This window comes from Amphibalanus amphitrite, unplaced genomic scaffold, assembly GCF_019059575.1.
Source record: "Amphibalanus amphitrite isolate SeventyFive unplaced genomic scaffold, NRLGWU_Aamphi_draft 000495F_arrow, whole genome shotgun sequence".
NCBI lineage: Eukaryota > Metazoa > Arthropoda > Thecostraca > Balanomorpha > Balanidae > Amphibalanus > Amphibalanus amphitrite.
This window is the reverse complement of record NW_024881989.1, coordinates 290147-317433: the sequence shown is the minus strand read 5'-3', so window position 1 is coordinate 317433 and position 27287 is coordinate 290147. Positions and strand designations below refer to the sequence as shown.

Here is a 27287-nt window from a genome sequence, read left to right as displayed (position 1 = left end):
GCAGAGGTGGGGATCTCACTTAACTGTATAATGTGATAATGTGACAGGTTTTCTTTATGCTATCTTAGCATTGGATAGACGTTTGAAGGATATTATGCAACACGATAAAGCGGTGATATTTACTGATAAGCAGAATTTGAAGTATGATCGAATATGATCGGATTGTCTGACTGTTCTGTATAATTATTCGTTGCGTGTGACATTAGTGAAGGTTTTGAGACGAATTGAGCTTCTGTGTAATTTGGTGTGATCATGTTTACCTTGTAAGACCGACGAAGAGCAGTGCTCGAAATATATCAGTATTCTTGTTAATTCTAAAATTTAGAAAACTTCTGATAAAAAACTTTGTACACTTAATTTGAGGATAAGGTCAAGTAATGAAACTGTACCTATACCAAGCAAAAATGCTGATAATTTTTACTTTGAACTGACCTGTGACGTCATCGGTGACCTCGAGGTCAGTGAGAATAGGTTTTGCTCAACAGGGGGGCCGATGCAACCCCCCCCTTGCGATTGGCTCCTATGGCACCTAGAAACACCAAATTTGGTAGGTAGGTGGACCTCCGGGAGTTCTCGCCCCTGTGCAAATTTGGTTGCTCTAGGTCAATATTTAGGGGGGTTTTGGGGGGGTATAAATGTAAAAATTTAGCTAAAAACAGGTCAAAAGTTTTTCGCTTATAACGTTTGATCTAATTCAGATAGAGCAAAATGAAAAGCAGCAGTGAACTCAGCACGTCAAGGCGCGTCGAATGGTATACTTTTAGCTTGCTGTCCTTAAAGTTTTTCTTAAATTTTAAGTAAACTTTAATTAATTAATTAAGTTCAAGTTAACCAAATTGCAGCATATCGCATATCATTCGATTTGGCCGATCACAAGGAACACAGTGACACCATTTTTAAGCTCTAGCGTCATTATGTGCCAAGTTATTGGCAAAAACGTCATTTGACCTCAGTTGACCTCATTTGACCTGACCCATGGATAAGACCACCAAACAAAGAAGCACCAAGTGACCTGCTGTTAAGTACTACGGTTTCAAAGCACAAAAGTGATAGAACGAAGCGGATATCTCCAGTATTTTCGGAATTTAGTATTTTCCCGTAGGCTTAACATTACGACGTAATGACCTCTAACTGACCTCAGGTCAGTGACATAAAAAAACCCGAACTATATGTTATACAACTCCGTGAACTTAGCACACCCAGAAAGTTTGAAGGAAATCAGTCAAAAACTGTGAGTTGGACAGGTGCAAAAAGAAAATTGAAATTTGACTATGACCTTGTACCGGTTTTTCTGACCTGGTGACCTGACCCAAGGTCACCCGGACCTGAAATTTTCAGGTCATATGTAAAAAGGCTGCCCCATAGGCTGTGCCAAATTTGGCGGCGCTGCGCGCCACCGTTTTTACGCTATCTTCGAAAAACCTTAGGGGGGGGGGGTCGCATCGACCCTCCCCCTGCCAGGGCGAGGGTTAAATCACTGTCATGTGTCACTGTCCCATTATCTTGTATCACTGTCCGGTGTAACTGTATCGCTCTCCAGTGCCACTGTCCTGTGTTACTGTCCTGTGTCACTATCTTGTATCACCGTCCTGTATCACCGTCCCGTATCACTGTCTCGTTCTCCAGTGCCACTGTTTTGCTGTCCTGTGTCGTTGCCCTGCTATTCTTTGTCGCTGTGCCGTGTGCAGTGTCGCTGTGCTTCTGCGCACCGTCCAGTGTCGCTGAATCACTGCCGTGTCCTGTGTGCCCGCCGCGCCCCGCCGGTGTGGCAACTGACGCCATCCCCTGGCGCAGAGGGCCGCCCTGCTGACAGTCACCTGCTGCGCGCTGCTGGCGCATGGCGCCCCGCCGACCCGCCTGCCAGACCTGCCCGCCCCGCTCTCAGCGCGCGGCCAACAGCACCCGCGGCCGCCGAGGTCTTTTGAAGGTCACCAAGCGCCTCTCAACAGGCTACAACTAACGCCTTCGAGGAGGCGTGAAATGGGCAGCTCAACAGCGCCGCCGGCTCTGCCAGGTAAAGTAGGCCCACAAAGGCAGCCCGTCCACATGGAAAGGGGTGGCGGCTGTCCTGTGTCACTGTCACTGTCCTGTGCTCTGCCAGGTAAAGTAGGCCCACAAAAGGCCCACAAAGGCAGCCCGTCCACATGGAAAGGGGTGGCTGCTCAACGCCAAATGACTCCACACAGATTCACAGGGGGCGTTCAAAAAATTCCGGGCCCGACCATGAAGGAGCAGAGATACGACATCAATTTCTTAGACCAGAAATGTTCATATATCCAAATAATCACTCTTACGACAAACACATTTTCGCAGCATTACGCTAGAAACCTCAGACCCTCCTTAACCAAGTGGGTTTCGGACCCATCCGGCACGTCCAAGATGGCTGCTACGGTCGTGTCTTCTCCCTGCTGTAGGCGATGACACGACCACTGAGCAGCTTCCTGATGTTTGAGAAGAGGTGGTAACCGGACGGTGCAAGGTCTGGAGGAAAGGAGGATGCGGCAAGATTCCGAAGCAACACATGGTGTGTCAGAAGTGGAAATAGCCGCTCGGCTTTAGTTCTCCAGTCTTGTCAATAGATGGCAGTACCACAATATGGGCGGCGCATCGTGCAATTGACGTCAAATTTTCGATACCTGATAAGAATTGAATAGCGAATCTTGTCATACAAGAATCAAGTAAATCGGTCCACAACTTTTCTAACAACAGTGGTATAAAGTCAAACACCCTGCCAGAGCGGCGGCGCGGCGGCCGGCGGCGCCCGTTACGCGCCGCCTGGGAGACTGCCGGCGCGGGACGGTTCCTACTTTGCATTGCACTAAAACCTGTCAACTGCTTGGAAAGTTATCATAGCAAAATTTTCATTCGAGTGAGGAATAATCCAACAGCAGGAAGCATGTATGTTTGTGTGCATACTTTGCAAGCCAAGAAGCTGCATTAGCAGATACTCGCTAATATTAGATCCAGCCAAGTCCAAACGTATTCCACGGGATGTGTTTCTGATGCGTCAACAATATTTATCGTTCGGGGGCCGATACAGTTGTAACAATATAAAATATTTTTGCACATCTCAATTCCTTGAATAATTCTCTTCAACGCCTTATTCCTAGTTATGCGAATTAGTGCACCCTGGTTGAATAAAGAAGGCGATTTCGCCAAAAGGTCGCGGAAAACTGAACGAAAACGGCCGCGCTCAACGTTAATTTGGGCATGTAGACTCTCTCATTGGGCGGATAAAGTTTCCCAGGTATTGGCTCCAAAACAACGTATTCGGCTCCCGAATACGTCCAAGTGATCCGCCTCGTTCCTAGTTAAGCTGTAATTAGATCAAGTGACTCATAAGGAGCGAAAAAGCGACAAAATCGAAAACCCATCTGGGATGCTATATCGCCCATGTTTGACCCATCTGCTGTTAGTTAACCCGCGCCCCACTGGGGTCTGTGTATAACGCGCCCTACTGGGGTTTAGTGCCTTATTTTGCAATACTACATGAACCGAATCAGAATCACTGTTCTCTTGTAGGCGTCGCTCAACCTGGCAGGGAATGGCAAACTACGATTACCTAACAGCTCGGACCAACCACAGGGTACCTAGACTGGTTAATGGTCACGTAAGTGGACATTCTAATAACCCATTGGCCATCATAGGCGCGGGAGCCGGGGGGGAGGGGGCAGTGGGGCAGCTTGCCCCCCCCCACTCTGGGACCGTGGGGGCGGTGCCCCCATAACTTTGAGACGGACTACCGCACTTTTTTGCCAATGTTTTCTTTTTTGTTAAAAAAAAGACAGGGGATGGAAAATAAGTGGCCTAAAACCGATGATAAAACTCAATTTGGGGACACCCTAGGCTGATCTCAATTAGGGTGTGCCGGGCACACCCTAATAAGGGGCACACTGTGCCCCTCAGTCTGCAAGTAGTTCCCGTGGCCCTGTTAGCCATCATTGATCACACAGCGTTACAGGACTAAATGAACTAAATGCAGGACTAAAAAAAGGTTGACATGTATGTAGAGCATTTCGGTGAGCAGGGTAGTGTGCCCACTGATTTGGGTCTCGGTGGGTATTTCAGTGGGTCTCGGCGGGTATTTCAGTGGGTCTCGGCGAGTGTGTCCAAAATTGTAATGTTGTGGGGAAATTCACCCATAATGAGAAGCATAATGACATCCTAAAAATATAAATAAAACATCCTCATGGCAGTCACAACTTATAATAGGGGCATTCCATGTCAACCGGGACAGCCAAAATCGGCCACCTCTACGATTTTGTTCAAACTTGGTATACTTATTGGCTATTGGGTGAAACCTCTGAGGGTGAAAGGATTTTGTCATATGCCCTCGGGGTACAGAGATACAAGTCGCTAAACTTCTGCTTTTTGAGCAGAATTGGACATGTATTGCAATCTTGAAAGATCTATAGCTTCAACATTTTTGAAGCTATTAACCCTCGCCCGTAAACGGCGATCTGCCACCTTCGCCCATGCAGGGGGGGGGGGGTTGGTGCGACCCCCCCCCCTTGGCGTTTAAAAACGGAGCGTCGTAGAGCTTAGCGGAAAAGACCAACGGATTGCTCTCGCCGAGATCTCGCGATTGGTGGTATATTTTTTGGTCCTAGGTCAACATTTGACCTACTTTTGACCGGTCAAAGGTCAAATTTTCGGAAAAATAGACTTTTTTCAACTTTCCGCGGCGATTGCGGCAAAACGGTGGGAGATATCGACTTGAAACCTTCACTATCGTGTTCCTTGATCAATTCCCTATCGTTTGGTATGTATTTCGTTTCCCTAGCTCTAAAAATGGCGCGTTGGGAGCGCCGGAAGTCGGCAAGGTCACAGTCGGCGGCAGAAATTCGAAAAATCAAAATTTAAATTTTTGAAATCTGATTGTATTTTTGGATTTGGGAGGTCCATTTGCTCCCTATAGAAGCTAATATTGCTGCATATTCCCATTAAGGTGACAAGAATTAGCAAAATAGTGGTTCGGGCGCTTTTCAAAAATAGTACCGGACGCTGTTCCTCTTGTGACGTCATAGCTCCGTGACCTGACCTGACCCGGTCAAGTTTCTTATACCATATGATAGCCAATACTTGCCCCAACATGCATGGGAAGTTTCATCACGATCCATCAACCGATGTCCGTACCACCGGCAGGAAACCTCGGGCGTTGGCACTCAGTTTGTGAAAATCCGGCCGAAGGCTGTTCCCTTTGTGACGTCATAACTCCGTGACCTGACATGACCCGGTCAATTTTTTTTTATCAAAAGATGCGCAAGGCTTGCCCCATAAGTTACTTAAAATTTGGCGGCGCTGCGCGCCGCCGTTTTTGCACTATTTCCGAAAAACCTCAGGGGGGGGGGTTGCACCAACCCCCCCCCTACATGGGCGAGGGTTAATTTCAAACAAACTGAAACGTGTACGTAAAGAGTTATGCTAGTAAAATTTGACAATTTTTACATTTTTTGGTGATTTTGAATTTTTTTATCTTGAATTAATTTTTTAAAATGTAATTTGTGAAAAATGGGTACCCTTCGATTTTGCTCAAATTTAGATATTGTGTTCCACTACACGTAAGGCACACGTGCTGAGAAAATTAGAGTGGGCGAACGATAACTTTGGATGTTATAGCAACAAAAAGTGCAGCGTTCACGCGCAGTGGAAGGGAGCGGATTTCTCCAACCCCACCTGTTTTTCGCTAATAACTCACACCATAATTATCATATTGATGTCAAACTTTCAGTACCTGTCCAGAATCGAATTGCAAATCCTCCCGTGCAAGAAATAGGTAAATCAGTCCACAACTTGTCTAGTAATAGCGGTGTAAAGTCAAACATTCCTGCCGGAGCGGCTCGGCGGCCGGCGCCGGCCGTTGCCGCCTGAATGGTAGACTGTGCCGGCGCGGCACGGTTCCATCTTTGCACCGCGCTTCTTACCGCTGATTATGATGGATTCGTGTCAAATTTTGTGTGAAGACCTAAAAATGTACAGGCAATCTAATGTTCAAATAAATACGAAAATCAACTAGTAAAATTAAACTATTAGGGTGCAAACACAATAGGTATGTGACTATGACGTTTCCCGCGTCGGCCGATCCCCGCCTCTGCCGGCGACATCTTACTCTTAGCAAGCCACTAACTGCCAAATTTATGGTAAGATTAACTAGAGATTCTCATAACACTACAAATGTCGTATAAAGGAAGAAATAGGAAAATCGGCCAGTATCTCTTAGAGCTATGGGCGTATAAATGCAAAATAGTCACAAAAGCAAATTTGATCACGTTTAACCTCATTTGATCTTGAATATATTGATCTAGGGCCATGAAATTGACACACGATAAAGTTCCCCACCGCCCCAACTACAATTCAAATTCCTTTTTTATACCTTTTTTGGCTAAACCGGGCTTTTCTCCCCTAGCGCTGGGAGAGTCAGGCGTATTTTCTTTTTGCAACCAAAGAGAGGCGCTGCCCGGAGAATCCCCAATTTCATCATTAAAAAAACTGGCTTACGATGACCAGCTATCTTCGTGGCTTAGTAGTAAGTGTGCCGAGTGTACCCACCTCGAAATCTAAAGGTCGCTGGCTCGCAGTGGGTCAGCCTGAAGTGTTTAACACGCATTTGTTTTTTAAGTAGCATCTGGCCAGCCGGCAACTGTCGTGAGGGCTAATGTTCGTATCTAGTTAGGTAGCATTTGGCCAGTCGGCAACTGCCGTGAGGGCTGTATATATTTACGCGTGTTAGATTAGGTCAGGTCACGTCAGGTCAGGTTAGGTTTGCTTTGGTTTGGGGTAGAAAGAAGCATCTCCGGGTAGCGGCTCTACTTGGTTGCTAAAACGAAACACGCGAGTGCCAGACATTACGAAGTCCAAAAGACAGTTACGTAGACGTCGGCCCATTCTGGATTTTTTATATGATGTAGCTGATGTATAGGAGAATAAAATATGTAAAAATCAGCAAAATCGAAGGGTACCCATTTTTCAGAAAATCAAAATTTATTTTTTGAATTTTAATTAAGTTCACTAATTAGTTAATTACATCAATATTGTTATCCTCAAATTAAAGCCTGACCTATTCCCTCCATTTCACACTTTGTCTCGTGGTGATAGGTATGTCTAAAACTTCAATAGTTATGACGCTTTAAAGATGATAATGTGCCTTGCCTAAGTCAATGTTTGATGACGTGTATCTCGGAAACGTGACGTCATATCTTGACAAAAATATGTCTCCTTTCTTTTCACATATAGATTAGTAGTTTCACAAAGTTTCGCAAAAATCGGAGGAGGTGAGGTTCAAAATGATCATTTTTTGTCCCACTTGACGTGGAATGCCCCAATAACAACCTCGAACCCAAACATCTAGGAGCAAGAGAAACACAAACCTCGCAAGCTCTCACAACACGCCAAGACAGCCATTTGAATAACCAAAATGTTCAATTATATGACCCGACTTAACCCTCGCCCGTATTGGTGTTTTTTTCCAGCCGCGAACGTATAAGGGAGGGGGGGGGGGTCGGTTGGACCCCCCTTGCCGTTTCGCCCCTGACCGAGCTAGAGCTTCGCGGAAAAAAAAAAACGAGCGTGTTGCCCGTGACGAGAGGAAGCCGATGATACCCAATTTTAAGGTCCTAGGTCATTGGTTGACCTTGCAGGTCAGGTCAATGACCCAAAAGTCGGGAAAATCGGGACCTGTTAGAACGTCGTAAAGTGTGGCTGCTATGGGGTTTTTCGGCGTGCTGATCACGAATATCATGTTAGTTTTGATCACAGATGATGTCTTCATGCATTTAGGCCAGGTCGGGTCAGGTCAGGTCAGGTCAACCAGTAAGGGTATTCGTAGTAGGTGGCAACCGCCTCTGACAGCTTCGTAACATGTTACGAAGGCACCAAAACTACTTCGGAAATGTTCATATGGTTGCTAAATTCGAATTCAGCTCCAAAAACTTGCCTAGAAACATGTAAAACTCGAAAAAAGTGAACCGAGGTCATCAAAGGTCAATGACCTGACCTGACCTTCAGGTGACCTTGACACCCACCCTTATGCATGGAGGCAACATCATATCACATGTTTGAACGCTTGAAACCACGAAAAGACTGCAAACGGGCGGCTAATGCGAGCCGACATACGCCGAATCGCGATTCCGGCCAAACATGGTCTCGAAAAGTAGGTCACAGGTCAAAGGTCATTTGGGTCAGGGTCATGAAATTTTCAGGGTAGGTGTAAAATTAATGAAAGCGATGGTACTGAAAGTTTCGTCGCGATCGGCCGCTTTTTACGCGAGTTATTCGCGAAAAACCATGGGGGGGGTCCGTTCGACCCCCCCCCCTATACGGGCGAGGGTTAAAAACCTCATTTAACATCCCGAATATCAATATTTAATATTTCTACCTCATTTTCTCGTGACATATATAAAAAACGGTGATAAAAAAGGGTCGAAGTCATGTTTTATATAAAATAACGACATCCTTTCCGGCCTTTTTTTTCTACATCCTCCCCCTAACGTAAAATGAATTTAGCTCGGCGGGTATTTCATTGGGTCTCGGCGGGTATTTCAGTGGGTCCCGGTGGGTATTTCAGTGGGTCCCGGTGGGTACGTCGGCGTTCAGCTGCCACGGTCCGGCCGCGCCGGCTGCCGGCTGCCGGCTGCCGACTTTGAGTTGACATAGGAGCCGGTGCCGCTAAGGCTATCGGGCGTGTTGGCGGCGTCAAAAATGTCTCGCGTCGTCCTCCGCCGGCGGGTGTGCACATGCACACCTTAAACCTGTTGGAGATACCCTATCGTGACAACTGATTGCCGATACGGCCGGTAAAAGTGGACGGAGCTGCCGCGGCGCCTCGGCGTCTGAGGGGTTTAGCGGCGCGTCCTGGCAGCGCCGACCGCCGTGGGAACCTCCGCGGCGCCACGGCGTCTGAGGGGTTTAGCGGCGCGCCCTGGCAGCGCCGACCGCCGTGGGCACCTCCGCGCGACAGGCGGCCACTGTTCAACCACACACCGGTCGCACCGCTGGGCCTGCCGCCACTGTTACACACACACACACGCACGCACACACACGCACGCACGCACGCACGCACGCACGCACGCTGAGGTGCTACACGAGTGAGCTGAGCTGCTCAACTACTGAGCTGCCCATTGTCGAGTGACGCCGAAAGCTGCACCCCGCCCCGCCCTGGCCCTCGCCGGACCCGTCGGTTTTCTATGTACAGCTCTCGCGGGTTTTAGCGGTAGGTTTTGCACCTAGAAAGTTATCTTCGTCGTCTTCTGCTTTTAAGTGTTGAAGATGCGATTGACTTGTTGGGTAACAAGCCGGCCATGATCGTGTAAAATGGCTTCATCGTAGATCGATTAGTTTCTGAGATATAACCGGAAATGTAAAAGTGCAAAACCTACCCCTTAACCCGGCACCGCCTGGGCTATTTCCGTGCCCACGACAGCCTGGGGAGGGGTCGGATCCGACCCCCCCCCCCCCTGTTATCTCGAGAACCAACGGTCGTATCGAGCCCCGCGAGGCGGCGTTCGAAAGGTCTCTACGAGACCTTCCCAAAGCACTCTTAAGATTTTAAGATTGAGGTCAACTTTCGGGTCAAGGTCAGGTCAAAGGTCAAATTCTGGGGTTTGCATGATGACTGCGGAGCTGTAGGTATGGGCAAATACGAGTGAAATAGTAAACAAATTTGATGAAATTAATCGTCTGTGAAATCTGGTGAAATCAATGTGCGCCAACCAGTTTCCTCGGTAATTCAGCTAGCAATTATCGTGCTATGTTCAAAAAGACGTTTACAGTGAGGGGCAAACTAAAAAAAAACGAACTATAGTCGAAGGGCGCTTCAAGTAACATGTCTAACTAAGCAAAAACACGGTTTAAAGTGTAAAGTGACCGGAAGGGCGTAAAAATGTACAGGGACACCATCCAGTCAATTGCTAACACATGGTTACGCGAGCTATACGTCTTAACCCTCGCCGGACCTATTGGTTTTCTACATACGCGCCGGCCGAGGGGGGGGGGGGGTGGGTGGGTACGACCCCCCCCCCCCCCTCGCCGTTTCGCCCCTGGTGAAGCTAGCGCGTCGCGGAAAAAACGAGCGTGTGCGCCGTTACGAGACGCAGAGATTGGTACCCGATTTTAAGGTCCTAGGTCAACCGGTGACCTCTGAGGTCAGGTCAAGTGCCCCAGGGTACGGTTCAGTTTTTGTTGAATAACTTCGCGAAAAACGGCCGCAGAGCCGCGATTTTGGCAGCATCGTGTTCGCCTTGCTCAGGCGCGTCGAATGATATACTTTTTGTCCGGGTTAGGTCAACTTGGGGTGTTGACCTCTGTCGCGGAGGCGCGGAATGAGAGAAGACTGAGCGGGCCGAGACTTGTATTGCAACGGTGGTTCTGATTCTGATTCGGGGTTCGCCAGTGCCTGTGCGTTATATGCAAGGTGGTTGCACAATGAAGGACCGGTCCGCCGACCCGCCGGGTCGGTGGACGGTGCCGACACGTGGGGAAAGTGACGGCTATTTCTATGTAACAAAGCTTGCACGTGTACTCTCTTTATCATGATATGGAAGAAGGGAATCGGTCCCACATTATCTTCCCTCCCCCCAGGGAAGCGTAGGGAACCGAAGCGATCATAACAAAGAGAGGAAACGTTTAGCTGACGGAGAAAGAAATTTCCATATGAGCGTATCACAAAATGGTATGAACAGATAAGTAAGTTTCGTGACAATTACACCTACTACCGGGCGATCCCTCCGCACTCTTGGCGGGGACCGTCCCTGGGCATCTCCATGGCCCTCGGCATCTCTGGCCGAATATCAATACAATATAATTTCAGTGAATTGACCACGATTAACGTATTTGAATGTTCATACCGTTGAGAGTATGCTCTTTCTACGTTTACTAGTGTCAAAATGACACGGCAAAGTGCAGGCAAAAATTAAATGCACTTGCAATTTCTCCGTAAATTTTGGGGTGAGCAACCACAATGAAGCACAACAAACGACAGAACACTGACGAAAACGGATAATGAAACAGTACGGTTTTTTGAAACACATCGAAGTTAAAACAAATTTCACAGCACAATTTCACTGTCACTTTTTGACGAAAATACAGCAAAAGTTCATAATGGGTGAATTTTCTTGATTTCGGTGCCAATTTGTCTTGAATTTAGCGTTGTACTTTTCGTCTTCTCTCCTCCGATCTTGAGTCCTTCAGCGAGGTGGTGTCCATCACTCGATGATGCTGAGGAGGACGGCGCGGGCTGATGAGCCGTACGCTGTCGGCGGGCTCCGTAGTAGTCCAGGGTAGCTGATGACCTTGCCGCAGGGCAGATAGTCTTGCTGGGCAGAGCTACTCACTGGAGACGGTGCTGCTGGACGATGACGAGTCCAGGATGGTCAGCTCCCTAGTCGATGACGTGACGTACGGGAGATACACCGTCACGGAGCACGGACTAACCAGTCTGCGATGTCAGTGCAGATGTAGAGGCTGGGGTCCGTGGTGAGGGGCACAAGTCCCCTCGACCGCCGCTGCCACCATTGTCGCAGAGGCGCGGAATGAGAGAAGACTGAGCGGGCCGAGACTTGTATTGCAACGGTGGTTCTGATTCTGATTCGGGGTTCGCCAGTGCCTGTGCGTTATATGCAAGGTGGTTGCACAATGAAGGACCGGTCCGCCGACCCGCCGGGTCGGTGGACGGTGCCGACACGTGGGGAAAGTGACGGCTATTTCTATGTAACAAAGCTTGCACGTGTACTCTCTTTATCATGATATGGAAGAAGGGAATCGGTCCCACACCTCAGGTCAAGGTCAGGTCAGCACCCCCAGGTCACGAAGTTGGTCGAAAGAGGTCATGTCGCATATCATTCGATTCGGCAGGTCTTCCTGAGTCCATTGGTGGCTTTCTCGACTCGCTAGCTCAATTTGATCAAGAGTTATTGACGAAAAACTAATATGACCTTGATGACGTCATAAATGACGTCACGCAAGGTCAACATTGCAAAAGTGATGCATCTAACCTTGCAAGGAGTGCATCAAATCACGATTCTGTGTGCTTGAGATAGTTCGAGATCGTTCCCGGCGCCAGAATAGCAGTTTTCATTTTTCCCCATTGACTTATAATGGTGAGGTCACGAAAATGACCTGACCTCATATGACCTTTATGAAAAATCCGACTTCCGAGATATACAAGTTGTGAGACTCGCAATGGATACTAGATCCTGCAAGTTTCATTTCCCTGTGACATCTCCTCTGGCAGTGAGGGCGTTGCGAAGTTGCGACATCTGAAGACCGTGCAGAGGTTCACTTATGACGTCATAGGTCAGTGACCTGACCTGACCCAAAAATGCGGTTGGTGTCAAAAGATGCGGCTTGGATCAAAGGTCAGGTATGCCAAGCTTCAGCTCTCTATCGCCAGCGTGTTCGGAGCTATCGCGAAAAAACCCTATGGGGGGGGGGGCGGCACCCGCCCCCCCCCCCTCGGCCGGCGAGGGTTAAATGTCTTAAGTGGTCGAGAGGCGACCGGGAAGGTCAGGATGACATAAGACAGACAGGATGCCCTGAATGTGATAAAAGGCGATGGGCGGGAAGAGAGCGCTGAGAGATTATGCTCGCGGTTGCGCAGTGACCAAATGAGACGGGCGGCACAGGGGGGGGGGGGGGGGGGGGGGCGCATTCGGCGACTAGGCTCCGACGGGTGCGGACGTGTTCTGCCACGGTCCGCATTAGTTAGGTTGCTCCGATCCGAATTGTGCGCTGGTTGGTTTGTTTCAGACAACAGACCGGTGCATTTCCCTCCCTTCTCCGTCATCTTGCTTTATTCAAGTCTATATTTGAATAAGAATATATTTGTATAAGTCTATATATATAATATATATATAATATATAAGTCTATATTTGAATTGATAATCTTGCTAGTCTTCTAAATTATAACATTAATATCAGGGGCGGATCCAGGAATTTTCGGGAGGGGGGCGGCAAGTCGAAATAGGGGCGACCTGGCAATCCGGGGGCGCTCCATACAAAGGGGGCGCCAAACCGTCAAAATCGGGAGCTTAAAGGGACCCTCCCACCTTCAAAAAAGTTTATGAATTGGCATGAAAATGATGTCGCTCGGTTCAGAAAGAGCGAAAACGAATATCTACCAAATTTCATCGAAAAATATTCACCGGTTTTCAAGATATTAGACTTTTACTTTTGTTTACTTTTTTGGGATCTCCGCTATTTCTAGCGACTTTATTTTAGAAGTGCGGCGTTTGCGGCAGATGTTGCGCGCAAATAGCTTATACCTCCGCGTGCTACAAAACGTTTTAGTCAAACATTTAAAAATCGTTAGATATCTGCGCTGACGTCACACATTCAGAGGGGTATTCCTAAGCATTAGCCCCTCTGAATTAAAATGCTGCAATTTTGAAATTCAATATTTCTGAGTTAAGGCATTTCTCGATGTTGTGAGTGCCGAAACCGGTAATTGTGAGCCAGGGACCCCATTTTGGCTATCTCAACTCAAATCTAATGTTAAGGTGGGAGGGTCCCTTTAAAGCCCGCGCCGTGCTAGGGGGCGCTATCGCGCTCCCCCTCAGGTTTTTCGCAAACATCTGAAAAACGGCTGCGCGCAGCGCCGCCATTTTCAGCATACCTTATCATGCATCTTTTTTGCACATGTTGTAAAAATGTCTGACGCGGGTGATGGAAGGTCAGGTCACCAGGTTATGCCAGGTGACCTAGCCTAAGAAAAAGTTCCAATGCTTACCATTGCTATACCGACTGAACGATTGTTTTTAACCTTTCAGCGATTGATCATGATGAAAGCAACACTATTCATGAAATGTATATCTCGGAATTTCGATATCTGTGACCTAAGGTCAGGTCAGTTGTGCGACGTCTCCATTAGGTAGGTAGGTATAATTAAGTCTTTGGGAGAAAACTGAAAGGCATCTCTTTTGGACGAGCGCCATTCTAGACAATCTCAAGCATTGGGATACATATAAAATTAACACACCGAATAAGAACATTGCACCTAGTGTGACCACTCATTATGTCCCAGAGGTCATCCCATGTCATGAAAGGTCCGCAGCAGTTTTTTTTTTAATAACTTTTGATAGATTCAAGCTAGAGCGATAAAAACACCTCAGCTGTGTTCAGCTCGACGATACGCATCGACTGCTATGCAGCATGACCTTTCTCGGTCAGGTCATGACCTTGACCTGAGGTCAAATTCTCAAAATTACCCTTCATAAGGTCAACCTTTAGTTTGTTCGACGTGTCTCGACGACAGAAACGCAATGCTGGCAAACGTAATGTCGAGACTCTCTTGAGTCAAATGTTGTGCAGGAAAACATTGTTCGTAAAAAGGCTATTTTTAGAGTCTTTTGCCCTCTGAAGGCTAAACCGTTGACCTGAGGTCAAATCTGAGCGCAGCTTGCAGAAACACCTTTAAAAGGGCTATCGAATGCGCTTTTCTGCGGCGCTATAGCTCTATTGGTTTCCGAGTTATGTGCCGCTGCTTCGAAAACGGAAAAATGTTGAAACAGGCAACATTTTACCTTTGATGACCTCTGGTGACCTGACATTCGACCTGACCTAAAAAATGACCGTTTTGTTTTCGTCCTGTTTTTTGACGATCTTTCGAATGCCGCTTATCGCGTGTCACTACGCGGCCCAGGAGCCGAGTTAGACGAGGGAGTGTGCCCCCCCCCTTCCCAGCAGGACACGGAAAACTCAGACAACCAGCACGGCACGGGTTAAAAGTCGTAGATGGGCACCGCTACCCTAGCAAAAGATATTAGCAAAAAGGTGACCTCCATTTACTGGTGCAGTCCTCCTTCTCCCGGTGATGCCCCCTCCTTTTTCTGGAAGCGTCTCACTTATGCTGGTATGCCTCACTTCCCGGGGGCGCCCAACCTCTGCTTGGATCGCCTAATCCATTATGGAGAGACCCACTTTGCTTAAGTCGCCTCATTTCTTCCTTCTAAGAACGACCAATTTGCTGTAGGCGGCCCACTTATCTGGGACGCCCATCTTCTGCTAGACATGGTGTGTCAAAAGTGGAAATAGCCGGTGCGCCGTCTGGCAACCCGACAGCCCGCCGCCATAGGGAAATTCATGCTTTTTGTCGCTTTTTCGCTCCTTATGAATCACTTGATCTAATTAGAGCTTAACTAGGAACGAGGCGGGCCACTTGGACGTATTCGGGAGCCGAATACGGTGTTTTGGAGCCAATACCTGGGAAACCCTACCCGCCCAATGCGAGTATTTAAGAGTCTGCATGCCCAAATTAACGCTGAGCGCGGCCGTTTTCGGTCGGTTTTCCGCGACCTTGTGGCGAAATCGCCTTATTTATTCAACCAGGGTGGGCTAATTCGCTTAACTAGGAATGAGGCGTTGAAGAGAATTATTCAAGGAATAGAGTTGTGTAAAAATATTTTTTGTATTGTTAAAACTGTATCCGCCCTCGAACGATAAATATTGTTGACCCATCAGGAACACATCCCCTGGAATGCGTTTGGACTTGGCTGGATCTAATATTAGCGAGTATCTGCTAATGCAGTTTCTTGGCTTATACAGTACGCACACAAGCATACATACTTCCTGCCCTTGGTTATCCCTCACTTGAGTGAAAATTTTGCTATAATAACCATTCCAAGCAGTTAACAGGTTTTAGTACAGTGCCAATTCGGAACCGTTCAGCGCCGCCAGTCTCCCAGGCGGCGCGTAACGGCCGCCGCCGACCGCCGCGCCGCCGCGCCGCTCTGGCAGGGTGTTTGACTTCATATCTCTGTTGCTAGAAAAGTTGTGGACCGATTTACATGATTCTTGCATGAAAAGATCCGCCATTCAATTCTTAGCAGATAACGAAAATTTGACGTCAATTGCACGATCCGCTGCCCATGTTGTGGTACTGCCATCTATTGACAAGGCTGGCGAACTAAAGCCGGGCGGCTATTTCCACTTTTGACACACCATGAAGTGCCCCTCTTCTTCCTGATGCGTCCCACTTCTACTACGAGTGCACCTTTTCTGTTAGGGCGCCCCTTTGCTGCTGAGAAGTCTTTTCTACTGTGAATAGGGCGGCCCTCTCCTGTTTGGCGACCCCAAATTCTGCTGGAGGCGCCCCACTTCTGCCCAACTTTTGGTGGGGTGCCCCTCTCTTGCAGGGGGCACTTCTCTTTTGCTGGAGACGCCACTCTTGTGGGGGCGCCCTTCCACTGCGGGGAATGTCTCTCTTCTGCCAGAGGCACCCCTTTTCTTCCTATGGGGCTCCTGTTTTTTTTTCTGGGGCGAGGCGACCCTCTGCTGCTCGGTACGGGGCACACCTCTTCTTTTACTGGGGCACCGCCAGTGGCGTACGCACATACAGGACATTCCGTGCATGCCCTGTCCCTTTGGCTCATCGTCCCCGGCGCCCTCAGTGACTGGCGCCCCTCTGTCCAGTGTTGGCGCTCCTCCAGCCGATAGCGGCGCGCTTCTAGTTGATGGCGAAGCCCCTCTATCCAGTATTGGCGCTCCTCTGGTGATAGTGGCGCCCTCCTAGACGATATGGTGGGCCGGTGGCGCCCCTTTGTCCAGTATTGGCGCCCCTCCAATCGATAGCGTCGCGCTCCTAGATGATGGTGGGTGGCGCCCCTCTGTTCAGTGTTGGCGCCCCTCCAGTCGACAGTGTCGCGCTCTTATGTAGATGATGGCGGCGCCCCTATGTCCAGAGTTAGCGCTCCTCCAGTCGATAGCAGCGCGCTCCTAGATGATGGGGCGCCCCTCTGTCCAGTGTTGGCGCCCCTCCAGTTGACAGCGACGAGCTCCTAGATGATGACGGCGAACCCTCTGTCCAGTCTTGGCACTCCTGCAGAGATAGGGTGCCCTCCTAGACGAAGGTGGCGCCCTTCTGTCCAGTGTTGGCGCTCCTCTGGTGATAACGGCGCTCTCCTAGATGATGGCGGTGCCCCTCTGTCCAGAGTTGGCGCTCCTCCAGTCGATAGCGGCGCGCTTCTAGATGATGGGGCGCCCCTCTGTCCAGTGTTGGCGCCCCTCCAGTCGACAGCGACGAGCTCCTAGATGATGACGGCGACGCCCCTTTGTCCAGTCTTGGCGCTCCTTCAGTGATAGCGGTGCCCTCCTAGACGATGGTGGTGACCCTCTGTCCAGTGTTGGCGCTCCTCCAGTCGATAACGGCGCGCTCCTAGATTATGGCGGCGCCCCTCTGTCCAGTGTTTGCGCTCCTCCAGTCGATAGCGGCGCTCTCCTAGATGATGGCACCTTCCCGGCTCACTGGTATCCTTCTGATCAGAGGGCGCCCTCCCGGCTCACTGACGTGCTTCTGACCAGAAGGCGCCCTCCAACTCACTAGCATGCTTCTTATCAGAAGGCGCCCTCACGGCTAATTGGAATGCATCTCCTCAGAGGGCGCCCTCTCGACTTACCGGCATGGTTCTGTTCAGAAGGCGCCCTCTCCACTCACCGGCGTGCTTCTGATCGTAAGGCTCCCTCCTGACCCACTGGCGTGCTTCTGATCGTAAGGCGCCCTTCCGACTCACCGGTGAGGTACTTGTTATCAGAGGTCGCCCCACCGACACACTGACGTGCTTCTGATCAGAGAGCGCCCTCCCGGCTCACTGGCGTACTTCTGGTCAGAAAGCGCCCTCCGACTTCATGAGTATGGTGTCAGTTATGGGATATGTAGAAATGCTGCAGCTCTAGTCTCTGAATAGCTCCCATGGCCATGTCCCTAATCTTATAGCTTGATGATAAAGTTATTTCATTATTATAGTATTATAACACTCTTATAGTTATAAGACTTGAACCTATCTGTATTTTTTTCTTTTAAATCCAACATTTATTTTCTATAGCCAATAAACCAGGGTGTATTAAGAACAATAAAAATCGTTAATTTTTATTATAGTACTTGTAGTTGTCTGATATTTCGGCTGTTTTCTGCTTTCCTAACAAAAACCGTTAACGGCTGACGCTTTCCGAGACGCTGGGTCGGGCTCAAAATTCAAATTTAGGCATAGAAGTTAGAACCCCGTTCATATTAAAAATTATATGTAAAGTACTGTAGCACGGTCCTTTGTATTGGATGACTAAACAGCAGTGAGCAAAAAATGAATTCAGGCAACAAAAGAACGCGAAAGAAATCTGGTGCACAGAACAGGGCTGCTAAGAAAAGGAAAGAATTGCTGTCGTCTGCGTCTAGCAATCGGTCTATCCTTGAGTTTTGCAGGTGAGTCAAAAGGCCGTATACCTATACTGTGTAAGTGTATCAAATTGAAAAAAGATGCGTGTTTTTTTGGTATTCAATGTAGGTATCACTTGGGGAAAATTGTACCTAGTTAGTGAGTAATGTGTCGTGTCTGAATCATATCAGGCGCGGATACAACTGAGCAAAATACTTTGCTTTTTGTAATCGGCTATTTGATGACATGTCTTGCGAGAGCACATTTCGATTCAGTTTAAGGGCGTTTGAAGAAAAACACAATTGCTATTACATATTCGACCGCAGACGTGACGGAGATACTCCTACGGAGTACGGAGTACGCCGATAGATAAGAGTAAAGCCGGCTCTCAGTGAGGAAATTATAATGAATGTAGCAATGCACATGACACCAGTAATACAAAATAGCAACGGAACACAGTGATGCAACGCGCACCACAGACTCACCCAGAATGCTCGGCCGCGACACTTTCACGTTCGCAGTTATGAGTTATGTTCGTACCGCACGTGTACCGCTGCCTGAGGCTGATCAATGTGTACGCATGTACAATGTCAGTTATGTTCGTTCCGCACGTGTACGTACATAACTGACACATTCAAGTTTCAGATATGTGGCGCCCTCCTTGTTGTTGGCGCCCTCTCGTCCAATGCCCTGGTCCTTCGCAAATTCCTGGGTACGCCACTGGGCACCGCCCCTCTGCTGGGGTTGCCCTTCCGCTGTCGTCAGGGGCGCCCCTCTTGGTAGAATATACTCCTTTTCTTTTTGTAATGGGGCGCCCCTCTTCTACCGGGGGTGCCCATCTGCTGCTGGGGCGTCTGTCTTCTGTCGGATATTGTCAATGGGGCGCCCATATCCTGTTTGGCGGGCCCAACCTCTGCTGGAGGCTGCCTATTTCTGATTAACTTTTGCTGTGGCGCCTCTCTTCTGCTGGGGCGCCCCTCTTCTGCTTGGGGCGCCCGTCTCCTACTGGAGACCCCTCTCTTCTGCTGGGACGCCCCTCTTCTGCCAGTGGCACCCATTTTCTTATTATGGGGCTCCTTTTTTGCTGGGGCGCCCAGCTGCTGTCAGGGCGCCCCTCTTCTCGGAATGGGGGCGCCTCTCTCCTTTTGCTGGGGCGTCGCTCCTCTTCAGGGGGACACGTCTCCTGCTAAGCGTGCCCTTCCGCTTCCAGGGGCGCCCCTCTTGAAGAGAAGGTATTTTATATTCTTGTAACGAGACGCCCTCTTCTGCTGGGGGCGCCCATCTGCTGCTGGGGCGACTCTCATCTGCTGGGAATTGGCAATTGGGCGTCACTCTCCTGCTTGGTGAGCCCAACTTCTGCTGGAGGCGCCCTATTTCTGCTGAATCTTTGCTGTGTCGCCGCTCTGCTGCTCGGGGCGCCCTCTCTGCCGCGGGATATGGGCGCCTTTTTCGGATGGCGGGGGGGGGGGGGGCGGCCGCCCCCGTCGCCCCCCCCCCCTGGATCCGCGCCTGATTAATATTCACATTCTCGTTCTCCCTCCATCGGTTTCCGGCTCCACTCCATTCCTCGTCGGTTGCGGCCGGCCGCGGTGATTGGCCGACACTGGTCACGTGATCGTGACGTCAGCCCGCCGGCTAGCGGCGTTCGCGCGGTTTCTTGGCGCGGTTTGTTGGCGCGCTTTTTTCTAACCGCAGGCGCGCCTGGGCACATCTTCGCGGGTAATTCCAGTTCTGTTTTGGCCATAATAATTTGTGAAGCCCTCTATTTTTTCCACTGAATTTGATCATTCTTATTTCTATTTCTAAGAAAACAAGGATGGCACCCACGCTGTCTCGCCCCCGCCCACCTCTTGTCCTCCCTCTCATGGGCCCTTTTCCATCTGAGCCTACCCCCGAACCCTTCCCTGACCCGATGATGGACCAAGTTCCAGAGGGCCAGTCCTTCATCCATTTGACTCCGGATGGCTCGTTCCGCCGCCTCTCCCCATTTAAATTGCAGAGGGAGATGGACCTACTAATCGGCCCGTGCGTAAACGCAAAAGTGATCCGGTCAGGCAACATATTGATCAGGGTTTTTAACAAGGACCAGGCTCGGCTCGCCCTGAGCATCACCACCTTCTGTGGCACGGCCGTTACGGCCGCCCCGGCTACCCGCCTAAACACCGTGGCGGGCACTTGCTACTCCCCAGCACTCCAGTACATCGAGGAGGCCGAGATTCAGGCGGAGCTCCGCTCACAAGGAGTAGTAGAGGTGACGCGCCTCCGATCTAAGGGGCCTAACCCAAACCCGCTGCTTAAGCTGAGGTTCCTTGGCCTCGAGTGTCCCGCTGCCGTGTACGCCGGCTACGAGGTCCTGACTGTGAGCCCGTGGGAGGTGAACCCGCGACTCTGCCGGCGCTGCGGACGTTACGGGCACCTCCAATCGACCTGCCGTTCCAAAAAGGCAAACTGTCTCCGCTGTGCCACACTGGGACACAGTTCGGATGAGTGCCAGAGTGAGGAGGTCCAGTGCGCCCACTGTGGCGGCCCTCATCCCGCCTGGGATAAGAAGTGCCCGGCGTGGCACTTCCACAAGGAGAAACTGAACCGGAAGTCGCCCTCCGCCCCTCCACCCCGCCCGGCCGGGCACTCTATCCCGAGCGAGCGTCGATACGCCGACGCCGTCCGGGGGACTAACCCCCGCTGCTCGGGACCTCAGGCTGGACCAGGGCAGCGCTCCGACCCGAATCTGACCCCGCCGCTCAGTACGGCAGTGGAGTGTGCCTCTAAAATAATGGAACGTATGGTCAATGGGCGAATTAGGGCTTACCTAGAAACGAACTCCCTTCTCTCTCCGTTTCAAAATGGCTTTCGTCACGGCCGATCAACTGCAGACAATATAACATACATTGTAGATGATATCCAACGTGGTTTTCAAACAAGAAAATATACCCTTGCTGTCTTTATTGATCTCCAAAACGCATTCGATAAAGTAAATAAAATTGCCCTTCAAATAAAACTTCATAAAAAAGGATTGCGGGGCAGAATGGCCTCATACATTACGAACTTTCTGAGCAACCGAACTTTTAACGTAAGATGCGGCAACACATATTCACCCAGGGGTAGCCAGTAACAGTTGGTAGCATTAGGCCAAATGGGCGCTCAAAAACTACTACCCCATAGGGTTTCCATGTTAAATCGACCTATTTCAAGCGAGCCTCACACGTAACCTAAAAGATAAAGTGCCAATATTATTGTGGGGAAAGGTAGCCTGAAGCTTCCTCTACAACCTTTTTATCTGGCGTTTTTCGATGCAGAGGCCATAACAGGTCCAAAAAGCATTGGGCGCTGCCCGAGGTACCAATATCCCCTCCATGAGAGCACAAGTTCCTGCGCATGCGCACATTGCCTTAACCCTGTACTGGCGTACATTAGTGATACTGCTCACGGACTCGATCAGCCAATCAGCGTCCCCGATTACATTCATAGATGTCGCTAGCATCACGTAAATCCTGCTTGCGAACACATTTTAAGAATGAAACAACTGCGCCATTTCCGCCTTCCATTGATTCCTTCCATCTTAGTATCAACTATACGCTTTTCAACTAACTTTAGACTAAGTTTTAAACTATGGTTGGTATGTTATTTCTGGTACATATAATTTAAAAATAACTGCTTTATGAATTCGGCTTTACTCGTCAGAATAGAATACTCTATTTTTTCCATATTCAAAAAATATATCACCTACCATGCAACTCATCCAGGTAAAATGGGCGCTTTCCGCGTCGTTGGTGTACCCGTTGTTCTATATACCCTGTATTCACCCCCTTTCCGACAGGAGCACGGGCTACCACAAGGCAGTGTGTTGTCCCCGACCCTTTTCCTTGTAATGATTGATGACATAATAGAAACACATAATGCTAAACTTAAATTTTCAATATATGCCGATGACATAGCCGTCTGGGTTACTGATTCATCTGTACAAACGGCGTATGCTTACATGAACACAGCACTTGATGATATTAGAAAGTGGTGCGACAAATGGGGACTTACCGTGTCCCCAATTAAAACAGTGGCAATGATATTCGCTCCCCCTAGAAGCCGTTTTACTAACCCCCCTAGACTACAGATAAACAACATACCTATTGAATATGTAAACCAATTTAAATATTTGGGAGTCACCCTAGACAATAAACTCACATTCAATAAACACTTCGAAGATATAGCCCAACGCTGCGAAAGACGTATAAACATACTTAAATGTATAGCTGGTAAGAAGTGGGGCGCAGATAGAAGCACACTTCTCAGACTATACATTTCCCTAATTCGCCCTATCTTGGATTATAATGCTTTTCTATTTGATGATATAGCTTCTAAGAAAATTGAGTCATTGCAAATAATCCAGAACAAAGCACTCCGCATAGTTGCGGGCGCGATGTCCACGACAAACATAATATGTCTCCATATTGAACTAAATCTGCCTCTACTTGTACAGCGTCGGAAATACCAGCTCCTTCGGTTCTTCGCTCGGTCGTGTTCCTTCCCCTCTCACCACACATATAAAATACTAAATAACCGTTACACTGAAGATCTGCAGCCGACTGCTCCTCAAAGACGCCGCCTGGTTATCGCCTCTCGAATTCAAATGGTACTTAACGTCTTTCGAATATCCCATCCGAACATCATGCCCTCACCTCCACTTTCCTCTTTCTTCTTACAACAAATCAAGCATATCGATTTCCTATTTACCGATAAAAAGACAAAAATTACAAAAGAGGAAGCACAACAGCTGTTCTTTGAATACAAAGAAGAACATCAGGCAGACGCATATATTTATACCGATGGTTCACGGAAAGACGGACACTCTGCCGCAGCTATAACTTCGCAAAATTATGAAAAAACAAACAGACTTCACGACAGCCACAGCATATTCAGCGCTGAATTGATAGCGATTAGTTCAGCTCTTAAATATATTGCAAGCAAACATTTTCAGAAAGCAGTGATATGCACAGACTCGGCTTCCTCTGTTAGGACTCTGACGACAAGAAAAACGGAAACACATCCTTTGGTATACAAAATAAAAAAGCAGCTGATTGCTCTACAGAAAGAAAAGAAAGAAGTAAGAATCCTCTGGATCCCCGCACATATGGGGATCCAAGGTAACGAACGGGCAGATAACCTTGCCAAAACTGGACTCCTCTTCTCGTCTCGAAATCATCTTCCTCTTCCAGTTATAGATTTCATCAACCATATTTACGTCTCCTTTATGCAACTTCGACAAAGAGACTGGGACACAATCAAACATCCACATCTCTATCCGATTAAACCATCAATTTCCCATTTCTCTTCTTCAAATCAACCTACAAGACAAAAAGAAACCGTGCTGGCCAGACTGAGGCTAGGACACTCGTATCTTACACACTCGCATATATACGACCGTGTACCACCTCCAATATGTCACTATTGCCCCACACATCCAAGATACACAATACAACACTTCATACTCCACTGCCCACGCCTACAGCACCACAGAAGACACATTATAAGACACATTACCACACATGGCCTCAGTCTGGATTTGCCAACTATCCTTGGCGACCATCATCCAGAGCTTCATGATTTGCTTTTTATCTTTCTCCAGGAGGCACGTCTTATTAACAGCATATAGAAACCACCTCACTGAGACAAAAGGAACCCCGAGCACGGGCATGAGTGGGCGCCGTGGGGACGATAGTAACGCGGCGCCCAGTTCCTTACTCGTACAACCTAAATCCCGGTCGTTTATTTACATTTTCCTTTTGATTGCATCGTGTGCTCGCGCTCTAGCCATTGATGTTTCCTGCACTGTGTAACTGGCATGTGTAACTGGCGGCCCCCTATTGCGCTCTCCGACCCGCTAAGGCGGAGTCGTTGAGAGCCAACGCCGACTGGCAGCCAAGGTGTTTACGCCTGTGGTCGCCGGGCGCCCCTCCCCAGCACGGGGCCGTCATTATCCCTTCTAGTGGTGCCAATTTCATGAAATTTCAATTCCAATTCCGATCCAATTCCAAGAAATTGCCAAGTAAATTTCCAATTTTGTCCAAAGCGGGGGCTATTCCAATTTTTAACGATTTTTGCATTTTTTGCGTAAATTTTAAAAGTGTTTAAAAGCGTTTTAAAGGCCTCCGTTTCAAAATTTTAAATTTTAAAGGCCTTGTGTTCCGATTAATTTCCAAAAAATGTTAAGAATTCCGTCCAAATTCCAAATTGGAATTGGACAAAACTTGGAATTCCAAGAAAAGAAATTCCGATTGGCACCAATAATCCCTTCCCTTTTACCTCCTACACATTAGATTAAACAACCGTAGGGTTTTTTTCCCCGCGCTCTTTGGCTTCAGCGCGGGGTTTTCCCCTTTGCAATAGGCGTCAGGTTTTTTGTTATTTAGGACTTTTTCCCTGACCAATACACCCCACACCAGTACACTGACACCTTACACAAGTGTATGAATATGTGATGTAAATAAATGTTACCGTTTCTTCATCTGTGTTTTGTTCCGGCTTTTTCGGCACTTCGGCAAAAGTAAGTTCCCCCATTAGATTTGCTCACACACACTAAGGATAGGCTCCCACGTTGCTATTGCTTCCGGGTTCACATAAACCGGCTTAACGTAAAACTTTGTTCCTGGCCAAAATTGCCAGATGTAATGACCCCCGGCTCCAGACTGGCTTTAGGCTGGCGGAGCAAAAAAAAAGGGGGGGTTGATGCAACCCCCTAAGGTTTTTCGCGAATAACTCGCGTAAAAAGCTACCGATCGCGACGGAACTTTCAGTACCCTCGCATTGATCAATTGTACACCTACCCTGAAAATTTCATGACCCTGACCTAAATGACCTTTGACCTGTGACCTCTTTTCCGAGACCATGTTTGGCCGGAATCGCAATTCGGCGTATGTCGGCTCGCATTAGCCGGGCGTTTGCAAGCTTTTCGTGGTTTCAAACGTTCAAACATGTGATTTGATGTTGCTCCCATGCATTAGGGTGAGTGTCAAGGTCACCTGAAGGTCGGGTCAGGCCATTGACCTTTGGTGAGCTCGGTTCACTTTTTCGAGTTTTACATGTTTCTAGGCTATTTTTTGGAGCTGAATTCAAATTTAGCAACCATTTGAACATTTACGAAGTAGTTTTGGTGCGTTTGTAACATGTTACGAGGCTGTCAGAGGTGGATGACAGGTACTACGAATACCCGTCACGACCCCTACCGGTTGACCTACCTGACCTGACCTGACCCAACCTGATCTAAACGCTTAACGACATCATCTGTGATCAAAACTAACACGATATTCGTGATCAGCAACCCCGGAAAACCCCATAGCAGCCACACTTTACGACTTTCTAACAGGTCCCGATATTCCCGATTTTTTTATCAATGACCTGACATGGAAGGTCAACCGATGACCTATGACCTTAAAATTGGGTATCATTGGCTTCCTCACGTGACGGGCAGCACGCTCGTTTTTTCCGCGAAGCTCTAGCTCCATCAGGGGCCAAATGCGAGGGGATCGTACCCCCCCCCCCTTGTGCCGTCGAAGGACTCAAAATGGCCTGTGCCGGCGAGGGTTAACTATATGGACAACAAAACTAATATGTTTATCAAGTGTTTCAAACTGAAAAGTGTCGTTGCATGAAGTGCATGTTAGAATTATTACCGTCCATTTAATAAACGAAAGAATGAGGAAAAGTAAAGGGGAAACAAATTCCCTTTCAAAAGTACCTACCTATGCAAATGTCATGATTGCAACTCAATAAACATGTAATTAACCCACGCCCTGATGGGGGCCATTTTGGCCCTCCTGTGGTTTTTCTTAAATAGCGAGAAAACGACGGCGCGCAGCGCCGCCAAATTTTGGGTACCTTACCGGGCATCAATTTGACACCTTCACACAAAATTTCAAGTCACAGGTCACCTCAGGTCAGGAGTTATTGAGGTCAAACTGAGGTCATGTTCGAGTAAAAATGAGCAAAAAACATGACATATTGAAACGCTCACCAATTCTACAGTCAACAAGCAATTTTAAAGTTCTTTATGTGGTTGTGTAGAGAAAAGACGGCGCTACAAAACTGCTATCTGGGATTTTCGAAATTTTGGGATTTTGACCCCCAAAAATAAAAAAATGATTTTTTTAGAAAAACTAAAAAAAATCCAATTTTTTTTTCGAATTTCGAAAAAACCGGTATATATGTGATAGTACCTGCGCTCTTCGATATACATACCAAATTTTAGATCGATACCTCTGTTTTTGGCCAAGTTATAGTGAAAAAAAAACTGTTAAAAAATTGATGACGTCAAATTTTTGAACTCAATTTTTAGCAATTCTAGACCTCGTAGCGCAAAACGGAGACCACCATTGAACTCCCCGTGACGAGCTGCATCGAATCGATACCCATTTTATGCAAAAATATCAACTTTGAAATTTGACCTAATTTGACCTGACCTTGACCTGACCTTGACCTGACCTTGACCTGACCTTGACCAAAACGTGACCTAAGCTGGCCCAAAAGTCTGCCTGACCCACATTATCGCATTTGTCATGTAAAATGGACCATAAAACATGTATCACACGACACTTTCATATTGTGACCCCCCAGTGACCTGACCTCTGTGACCTGACCTGGTATCCGTGACCCCAAATAGCAAAATATGTGTTTGAAGAACATTTCCCCATCGATGATTTTCAATGAAATGCATTTTACTCGATTTTACAACGCATTTCTTGAAATGTCTCTAAACGGTGAAAATTCGACCTTTGACCTGACCTGTGACGTCATCGGTTTGACCGAGGTCAATGAAATTGGGTCACAAGGTAGTTCCCCGTTGGGGCTATCCAGGCATCGGTAGGATTGTGATTGCAGGATTGCAAAATCCTGATTGCATTCCTTTTTGGTGGACTGCACCTGGATTTGAAATCCATTCCAAAAAACAGGATTTGATTGCGGATTGGATTGCATCATACTTCCATTTTTTGCAATCCAATCCGGATTGTGTTTGATTAGTGCTTTGAAATGGTTTGTTGCGATTGAAAATTATTAGATCGGCTTCATCGGCTTAAAGGGACTATCCCACCTTCTAAAATGTTGTTAAAACCAGTTAAATTGTGCCCGACTTTATAGATTGGATGACCAGGAACACGGTTC

General features: G+C 48.2%; 1 protein-coding gene across 5 annotated transcripts in view; it reads left to right on the top strand.

Moving 5' to 3' along the window:
• The window catches only part of LOC122392649, a 51822-nt gene that overhangs the window by 16657 nt on the left and 7878 nt on the right, over positions 1-27287 (top strand). For all 5 annotated transcript variants that reach the window (XR_006258565.1, XM_043387742.1, XM_043387739.1 and 2 more), the window contains one exon: positions 1795-2014. Coding sequence is in view for 4 of the 5 variants with exons in the window: in XM_043387742.1 (XP_043243677.1) it covers positions 1795-2014 (220 nt within the window). In the remaining variant the exon portion in view is untranslated. The remainder of the gene's footprint in view (positions 1-1794; positions 2015-27287) is intronic.